General features: G+C 62.2%; 1 protein-coding gene across 7 annotated transcripts in view; it reads left to right on the forward strand.

Annotated features, from left to right (window-relative positions):
• The window catches only part of rnf157 (ring finger protein 157), a 181,044-nt gene extending 172,448 nt beyond the window's left edge, over window positions 1-8,596 (forward strand). For all 7 annotated transcript variants that reach the window (XM_072559018.1, XM_072559019.1, XM_072559017.1 and 4 more), the window contains one exon: window positions 7,831-8,596. In XM_072559018.1, coding sequence (XP_072415119.1) covers window positions 7,831-7,940 — 110 coding nt within the window. In that variant the 3' untranslated portion in view covers window positions 7,941-8,596. The remainder of the gene's footprint in view (window positions 1-7,830) is intronic.
• The last annotated feature ends 782 nt before the right edge of the window (window positions 8,597-9,378 follow it).

Below are 9,378 nucleotides of genomic sequence, written 5' to 3' on the forward strand. Positions count from 1 at the left end.
GTGTTCTGTCAGCACCGCGCTGGGAGCAGTGTTCTGTCAGCACCGCGCTGGGAGCAGTGTTCTGTCAGCACCGCGCTGGGAGCAGTGTTCTGTCAGCACCGCGCTGAGAGCAGTGTTCTGTCAGCACCGCGCTGAGAGCAGTTTTCTGTCAGCACCGCGCTGAGAGCAGTGTTCTGTCAGCACCGCGCTGAGAGCAGTGTTCTGTCAGCACCGCGCTGAGAGCAGTTTTCTGTCAGCACCGCGCTGAGAGCAGTGTTCTGTCCGCACCGCGCTGAGAGCAGTGTTCTGTCCGCACCGCGCTGAGAGCAGTGTTCTGTCCGCACCGCGCTGAGAGCAGAGTTCTGTCAGCACCGCGCTGGGAGCAGAGTTCTGTCAGCACCGCGCTGGGAGCAGAGTTCTGTCTGCACCGCGCTGGGAGCAGTGTTCTGTCAGCACCGGGCTGGGAGCAGTGTTCTGTCTGCACCGCGCTGGGAGCAGTGTTCTGTCTGCACCGCGCTGGGAGCAGTGTTCTGTCAGCACCGCGCTGGGAGCAGAGTTCTGTCAGCACCGCGCTGGGAGCAGTGTTCTGTCAGGACCGGGCTGGGAGCAGTGTTCTGTCAGCACCGCGCTGGGAGCAGTGTTCTGTCAGCACCGCGCTGGGAGCAGTGTTCTGTCAGCACCGCGCTGGGTGCAGTGTTCTGTCAGCACCGCGCTGGGAGCAGTGTTCTGTCAGCACCGCGCTGGGGGCAGTGTTCTGTCAGCACCGCGCTGGGAGCAGTGTTCTGTCAGCACCGCGCTGGGAGCAGTGTTCTGTCTGCACTGCGCTGGGAGCAGTGTTCTGTCTGCACCGCGATGGGAGCAGTGTTCTGTCAGCACCGCGATGGGAGCAGTGTTCTGTCCGCACCGCGCTGACAGCAGTGTTCTGTCCGCACCGCGCTGAGAGCAGTGTTCTGTCAGTACCGCGATGGGAGCAGTGTTCTGTCCGCACCGCGCTGAGGGCAGTGTTCTGTCCGCACCGCGCTGAGGGCAGTGTTCTGTCCGAACCGCGCTGAGAGCAGTGTTCTGTCCGCATCGCGCTGAGAGCAGTGTTCTGTCCGCACCGCGCTGAGAGCAGTGTTCTGTCCGCACCGCGCTGAGAGCAGTGTTCTGTCAGCACCGCGCTGGGAGCAGTGTTCTGTCAGCACCGCGCTGGGAGCAGTGTTCTGTCCGCACCGCGCTGGGAGCAGTGTTCTGTCCGCACCGCGCTGAGAGCAGTGTTCTGTCAGCACCGCGCTGGGAGCAGTGTTCTGTCAGCACCGCGCTGGGAGCAGTGTTCTGTCCGCACCGCGATGGGAGCAGTGTTCTGTCCGCACCGCGCTGAGAGCAGTGTTCTGTCCGCACAGCGCTGACGGCAGTGTTCTGTCCGCACCGCGCTGAGAGCTGTGTTCTGTCAGCACCGCGATGGGAGCAGTGTTCTGTCCACACCGCGATGGGAGCAGTGTTCTGTCCGCACCGCGCTGACAGCAGTGTTCTGTCCGCACCGCGCTGAGAGCAGTGTTCTGTCAGCACCGCGCTGGGAGCAGTGTTCTGTCAGCACCGCGCTGGGAGCAGTGTTCTGTCCGCACCGCGATGGGAGCAGTGTTCTGTCCGCACCGCGCTGAGAGCAGTGTTCTGTCCGCACCGCGCTGAGAGCAGTGTTCTGTCAGCACCGCGCTGAGAGCAGTGTTCTGTCTGCACCGCGCTGGGAGCAGTGTTCTGTCAGCACCGCGCTGAGAGCAGTGTTCTGTCAGCACCGCGCTGAGAGCAGTTTTCTGTCAGCACCGCGCTGAGAGCAGTGTTCTGTCCGCACCGCGCTGAGAGCAGTGTTCTGTCCGCACCGCGCTGAGAGCAGTGTTCTGTCAGCACCGCGCTAGGAGCAGTGTTCTGTCAGCACCGCGCTGGGAGCAGAGTTCTGTCAGCACCGCGCTGGGAGCAGTGTTCTGTCAGCACCGCGCTGGGAGCAGTGTTCTGTCTGCACCGCGCTGGGAGCAGTGTTCTGTCTGCACCGCGCTGGGAGCCGCGTTCTGTCCGCACCGCGCTGGGAGCAGTGTTCTGTCCGCACCGCGCTGGGAGCAGTGTTCTGTCAGCACCGGGCTGGGAGCAGTGTTCTGTCAGCACCGCGCTGGGGGCAGTGTTCTGTCAGCACCGCGCTGGGGGCAGTGTTCTGTCAGCACCGCGCTGGGGGCAGTGTTCTGTCAGCACCGCGCTGGGAGCAGTGTTCTGTCTGCACCGGGCTGGGAGCAGTGTTCTGTCAGCACCGCGCTGGGTGCAGTGTTCTGTCAGCACCGCGCTGGGTGCAGTGTTCTGTCAGGACCGCGCTGGGAGCAGTGTTCTGTGTGCACCGCGCTGGGGGCAGTGTTCTGTCTGCACCGGGCTGGGAGCAGTGTTCTGTCAGGACCGCGCTGGGAGCAGTGTTCTGTCTGCACCGCGCTGGGGGCAGTGTTCTGTCAGCACCGCGCTGGGGGCAGAGTTCTGTCCGCACCGCGCTGGGAGCAGTGTTCTGTCAGCACCGCGCTGGGAGCAGTGTTCTGTCAGCACCGCGCTGGGAGCAGTGTTCTGTCAGCACCGCGCTGGGAGCAGTGTTCTGTCAGCACCGCGCTGGGAGCAGTGTTCTGTCCGCACCGCGCTGGGAGCAGTGTTCTGTCCGCACCGCGCTGGGAGCAGTGTTCTGTCCGCACCGCGCTGGGAGCAGTGTTCTGTCCGCACCGCGCTGGGAGCAGTGTTCTGTCAGCACCGCGCTGGGGGCAGTGTTCTGTCAGCACCGCGCTGGGGGCAGTTTTCTGTCAGCACCGCGCTGGGAGCAGTGTTCTGTCTGCACCGGGCTGGGAGCAGTGTTCTGTCCGCACCGCGCTGGGTGCAGTGTTCTGTCAGCACCGCGCTGGGTGCAGTGTTCTGTCAGCACCGCGCTGGGGGCAGTGTTCTGTCAGCACCGCGCTGGGGGCAGAGTTCTGTCCGCACCGCGCTGGGAGCAGTGTTCTGTCCGCACCGCGCTGGGAGCAGTGTTCTGTCCGCACCGCGCTGGGAGCAGTGTTCTGTCAGCACCGCGCTGGGGGCAGTGTTCTGTCAGCACCGCGCTGGGGGCAGTGTTCTGTCAGCACCGCGCTGGGAGCAGTGTTCTGTCTGCACCGGGCTGGGAGCAGTGTTCTGTCAGCACCGCGCTGGGTGCAGTGTTCTGTCAGCACCGCGCTGGGTGCAGTGTTCTGTCAGGACCGCGCTGGGAGCAGTGTTCTGTGTGCACCGCGCTGGGGGCAGTGTTCTGTCAGCACCGCGCTGGGGGCAGAGTTCTGTCCGCACCGCGCTGGGAGCAGTGTTCTGTCAGGACCGGGCTGGGAGCAGTGTTCTGTCCGCACCGCGCTGAGAGCAGTGTTCTGTCAGCACCGCGCTGGGAGCAGTGTTCTGTCAGCACCGCGCTGGGAGCAGTGTTCTGTCCGCACCGCGATGGGAGCAGTGTTCTGTCCGCACCGCGCTGAGAGCAGTGTTCTGTCCGCACAGCGCAGACGGCAGTGTTCTGTCCGCACCGCGCTGAGAGCTGTGTTCTGTCAGCACCGCGATGGGAGCAGTGTTCTGTCCACACCGCGATGGGAGCAGTGTTCTGTCCGCACCGCGCTGACAGCAGTGTTCTGTCCGCACCGCGCTGAGAGCAGTGTTCTGTCAGCACCGCGCTGGGAGCAGTGTTCTGTCAGCACCGCGCTGGGAGCAGTGTTCTGTCCGCACCGCGATGGGAGCAGTGTTCTGTCCGCACCGCGCTGAGAGCAGTGTTCTGTCCGCACCGCGCTGAGAGCAGTGTTCTGTCAGCACCGCGCTGAGAGCAGTGTTCTGTCTGCACCGCGCTGGGAGCAGTGTTCTGTCAGCACCGCGCTGAGAGCAGTGTTCTGTCAGCACCGCGCTGAGAGCAGTTTTCTGTCAGCACCGCGCTGAGAGCAGTGTTCTGTCCGCACCGCGCTGAGAGCAGTGTTCTGTCCGCACCGCGCTGAGAGCAGTGTTCTGTCAGCACCGCGCTAGGAGCAGTGTTCTGTCAGCACCGCGCTGGGAGCAGAGTTCTGTCAGCACCGCGCTGGGAGCAGTGTTCTGTCAGCACCGGGCTGAGAGCAGTGTTCTGTCTGCACCGCGCTGGGAGCAGTGTTCTGTCTGCACCGCGCTGGGAGCAGTGTTCTGTCAGCACCGCGCTGGGAGCAGAGTTCTGTCAGCACCGCGCTGGGAGCAGTGTTCTGTCAGCACCGGGCTGGGAGCAGTGTTCTGTCAGCACCGGGCTGGGAGCAGTGTTCTGTCAGCACCGCGCTGGGAGCAGTGTTCTGTCCGCACCGCGCTGGGTGCAGTGTTCTGTCAGCACCGCGCTGGGTGCAGTGTTCTGTCAGCACCGCGCTGGGAGCAGTGTTCTGTCAGCACCGCGCTGGGAGCAGTGTTCTGTCAGCATCGCGATGGGAGCAGTGTTCTGTCTGCACCGCGCTGGGGGCAGTGTTCTGTCAGCACCGCGCTGGGAGCAGTGTTCTGTCTGCACCGCGCTGGGAGCAGTGTTCTGTCAGCACCGCGCTGGGAGCAGTGTTCTGTCAGCACCGGGCTGGGAGCAGTGTTCTGTCAGCACCGCGCTGGGTGCAGTGTTCTGTCAGCACCGCGCTGGGAGCAGTGTTCTGTCCGCACCGCGCTGGGAGCAGTGTTCTGTCTGCACCGCGCTGGGAGCAGTATTCTGTCTGCACCGCGCTGGGAGCAGTATTCTGTCCGCACCGCGCTGGGAGCAGTGTTCTGTCCGCACCGCGCTGGGAGCAGTGTTCTGTCAGCACCGCGCTGGGAGCAGTGTTCTGTCTGCACCGCTCTGGGAGCAGTGTTCTGTCAGCACCGCGCTGGGAGCAGTGTTCTGTCAGCACCGCGTTGGGAGCAGTGTTCTGTCAGCACCGCGCTGGGAGCAGTGTTCTGTCCGCACCGCGCTGGGAGCAGTGTTCTGTCCGCACCGCGCTGGGAGCAGTGTTCTGTCCGCACCGCGCTGGGAGCAGTGTTCTGTCCGCACCGCGCTGGGAGCAGTGTTCTGTCAGCACCGCGCTGGGAGCAGTTTTCTGTCAGCACCGCGCTGGGAGCAGTGTTCTGTCTGCACCGGGCTGGGAGCAGTGTTCTGTCAGCACCGCGCTGGGTGCAGTGTTCTGTCAGCACCGCGCTGGGTGCAGTGTACTGTCAGGACCGCGCTGGGAGCAGTGTTCAGTCTGCACCGCGCTGGGGGCAGTGTTCTGTCAGCACCGCGCTGGGGGCAGAGTTCTGTCCGCACCGCGCTGGGAGCAGTGTTCTGTCAGGACCGGGCTGGGAGCAGTGTTCTGTCTGCACCGCGCTGGGGGCAGTGTTCTGTCAGCACCGCGCTGGGTGCAGTGTTCTGTCAGCACCGCGCTGGGTGCAGTGTTCTGTCCGCACCGCGCTGGGAGCAGTGTTCTGTCAGCACCGCGCTGGGAGCAGTGTTCTGTCAGCACCGCGCTGGGAGCAGTGTTCTGTCAGCACCGCGCTGGGAGCAGTGTTCTGTCAGCACCGCGCTGGGAGCAGTGTTCTGTCTGCACCGCGCTGGGAGCAGTGTTCTGTCAGCACCGCGCTGGGTGCAGTGTTCTGTCAGCACCGCGCTGGGAGCAGTGTTCTGTCTGCACCGCTCTGGGAGCAGTGTTCTGTCAGCACCGCGCTGGGGGCAGTGTTCTGTCTGCACCGGGCTGGGAGCAGTGTTGTGTCAGCACCGCGCTGGGAGCAGTGTTCTGTCAGCACCGCGCTGGGAGCAGTGTTCTGTCAGCACCGCGCTGGGAGCAGTGTTCTGTCAGCACCGCGCTGGGAGCAGTGTTCTGTCAGCACCGCGCTGGGGGCAGTGTTCTGTCTGCACCGCGCTGGGAGCAGTGTTCTGTCAGCACCGCGCTGGGAGCAGTGTTCTGTCTGCACCGCGCTGGGAGCAGTGTTCTGTCAGCACCGCGCTGGGAGCAGTGTTCTGTCAGCACCGCGCTGGGAGCAGTGTTCTGTCTGCACCGCGCTGGGAGCAGTGTTCTGTCTGCACCGCGCTGGGAGCAGTGTTCTGTCTGCACCGCGCTGGGAGCCGCGTTCTGTCTGCACCGCGCTGGGAGCAGTGTTCTGTCAGCACCGCGCTGGGAGCAGTGTTCTGTCCGCACCGGGCTGGGAGCAGTGTTCTGTCCGCACCGCGCTGGGAGCAGTGTTCTGTCAGCACCGCGCTGGGAGCAGTGTTCTGTCTGCACCGGGCTGGGGGCAGTGTTCTGTCTGCACCGCGCTGGGGGCAGTGTTCTGTCAGCACCGCGCTGGGGGCAGTGTTCTGTCTGCACCGCGCTGGGAGCAGTGTTCTGTCAGCACCGCGCTGGGAGCAGTGTTCTGTCAGCACCGCGCTGGGAGCAGTGTTCTGTCAGGACCGGGCTGGGAGCAGTGTTCTGTCTGCACCGTGCTGGGGGCAGTGTTCTGTCAGCACCGCGCTGGGGGCAGTGTTCTGTCAGCACCGCGCTGGGAGCAGTGTTCTGTCTGCACCGGGCTGGGAGCAGTGTTCTGTCTGCACCGGGCTGGGAGCAGTGTTCTGTCAGCACCGCGCTGGGAGCAGTGTTCTGTCAGCACCGCGCTGGGAGCAGTGTTCTGTCAGCACCGCGCTGGGAGCAGTGTTCTGTCAGCACCTCGCTTGGGGGCAGTGTTCTGTCCGCACCGCGCTGGGAGCAGTGTTCTGTCTGCACCGCGCTGGGGGCAGTGTTCTGTCTGCACCGTGCTGGGGGCAGTGTTCTGTCAGCACCGCGCTGGGGGCAGTGTTCTGTCAGCACCGCGCTGGGAGCAGTGTTCTGTCTGCACCGGGCTGGGAGCAGTGTTCTGTCAGCACCGCGCTGGGAGCAGTGTTCTGTCAGCACCGCGCTGGGAGCAGTGTTCTGTCAGCACCGCGCTGGGAGCAGTGTTCTGTCAGCACCGCGCTGGGAGCAGTGTTCTGTCAGCACCGCGCTGGGAGCAGTGTTCTGTCAGCACCGCGCTGGGAGCAGTGTTCTGTCAGCACCGCGCTTGGGGGCAGTGTTCTGTCCGCACCGCGCTGGGAGCAGTGTTCTGTCAGCACCGCGCTGGGGGCAGTGTTCTGTCAGCACCGCGCTTGGGGGCAGTGTTCTGTCCGCACCGCGCTGGGAGCAGTGTTCTGTCAGCACCGCGCTGGGAGCAGTGTTCTGTCAGCACCGCGCTTGGGGGCAGTGTTCTGTCCGCACCGCGCTGGGAGCAGTGTTCTGTCAGCACCGCGCTGGGGGCAGTGTTCTGTCAGCACCGCGCTTGGGGGCAGTGTTCTGTCCGCACCGCGCTGGGAGCAGTGTTCTGTCAGCACCGCGCTGGGAGCAGTGTTCTGTCAGCACCGCGCTTGGGGGCAGTGTTCTGTCCGCACCGCGCTGGGAGCAGTGTTCTGTCAGCACCGCGCTGGGGGCAGTGTTCTGTCAGCACCGCGCTGGGAGCAGTGTTCTGTCAGCACCGCGCTGGGGGCAGTGTTCTGTCAGCACCGCGCTGGGAGCAGTGTTCTGTCAGCACCGCGCTTGGGGGCAGTGTTCTGTCCGCACCGCGCTGGGAGCAGTGTTCTGTCAGCACCGCGCTGGGAGCAGTGTTCTGTCCGCACCGCGCTGGGAGCAGTGTTCTGATGAATTGTGAAAACATCTCCTGGCAGCAAACACCAAAATAGAAAGATGACTATCTCATTGTTAAAAACACGTCATGGTCCTTCCAGTCTGTGTCTTTACTGAGCTCCGTTTGTGGGGATCTGTGAGTCTGCCTTTGAAGTCAGTTTGTTTCTGCCCTAATCAGTTGTGGGTGTGGGTCCTGGGGGTTGTGGGCTCACCCTGACATTTCTCTCTCTGTCTCTGACAGGTACAACTTTGAGTGATGACCCTGTCCACCACCCTCTGGCGCTCACAGATCATACTGACCTGAAGGACTGTGGGCACCCCACTCATGTCTACGGATCCCTGATGGTCTGAATGAAGGATCAACCATGAACTGGAATCCAACCCTGAGTGTGACGCCTCCCAGAGTCGAGCAGTTTGGAGGCCAAAGCACTTTGTAGCTGTAGCAGAGCAATACCTCAAATGTAGCACAGTTATAGCACTGAGATATTACCCCCTACCTCCTGTTCATCGCTCCAAGTTCCTGTACCTCTGGCCTGTCACTCTCTCTCCCTCCCCATCACTGCCTCACTCCCTCTCTCTCTCTCTCTCTCTCTCTCTCTCCCTCCCCATCACTGCCTCACTCCCTCTCTCTCCCTCTCTCTCTCTCTCTCTCTCTCTCTCCCTCCCCATCACTACCTCACTCCCTCTCTCTCTCTCTCTCTCTCTCCCTCCCCGTCACTACCTCACTCCCTGTGTCTCTCCCATCACTGTGTGACTCCTTCCCCGTCACCATCTCTCTCACTGCCTTGTTGCATGTTTGATCAGGGCTGCCATTGTTTCTCTGTCTGTTGTTTGGTGAAGCTGATGTCCTACACAACATATGTGTGAGGGTTTGAAATCACGCATGACCCTCCCCTCTGAGACTCGACAATATTTTACAGTCAGTGTGAATTGTTACAATTTCCTGTTGGCCCACATCAATTTCATACTCAAAATAGAAAGATCACAATTAAAATTTCAGAAAACAATTCAGTGTCTACTCAGTGACTCTGTCTGTCACAGAAACAATCTACTCAGGAAATACCCCAGGCCTGGGGTCAGACTGGGTAAATACCCCAAACCAGCAAAGGAGGTGCAGTGCTAGTTTGGCGCACCGACCTTTACACCGCTGAGGCTAAACTCCAGCTCGCAGACCCCTCCTCCTACTGCCCCCTTGACCATGACCCCACCTCCCACCACCAAACCATCATCTCCCAGACCATCCATAACCTCATCACCTCAGGGGATCTCCCATCCACCGCCTCCAACCTCATTGTCCCACAACCCTGCACCGCCCGTTTCTACCTCCTGCCCAAAATCCACAAACCTGACTGACCCGGCTGACCCATTCTCTCAGCCTGCTCCTGTCCCACTGAACTCATCTCTGCATACCTCGACACGGTCCTGTCCCACTTAGTCCAAGAACTCCCCACCTACGTTCGGGACACCACCCACGCCCTCCACCTTCTCCATGATTATCGCTTCCTCGGTCCCCAATGCCTTATCTTCACCATGGACATCCAGTCCCTGTACACCTCCATCCCTCATCACGAAGGACTCAAAGCCCTCCACTTCTTCCTTTCCCGCCGTACCAACCAGTACCCTTCCACTGACACCCTCCTTTGACTGACTGAACTGGTCCTCACTCTGAACAACTTCTCTTTCCAATCCTCCCACTTCCTCCAAACCAAAGTAGTAGCCAAGGGCATCTGCATGGGCCCCAGCTATGCCTGCCTCTTCGTTGGATATGTGGAACAGTCCATCCTCCGCA

The sequence above is a fragment of the Chiloscyllium punctatum genome, chromosome 39 (assembly GCF_047496795.1).
Source record: "Chiloscyllium punctatum isolate Juve2018m chromosome 39, sChiPun1.3, whole genome shotgun sequence".
Taxonomy (NCBI): Eukaryota; Metazoa; Chordata; class Chondrichthyes; order Orectolobiformes; family Hemiscylliidae; genus Chiloscyllium; species Chiloscyllium punctatum.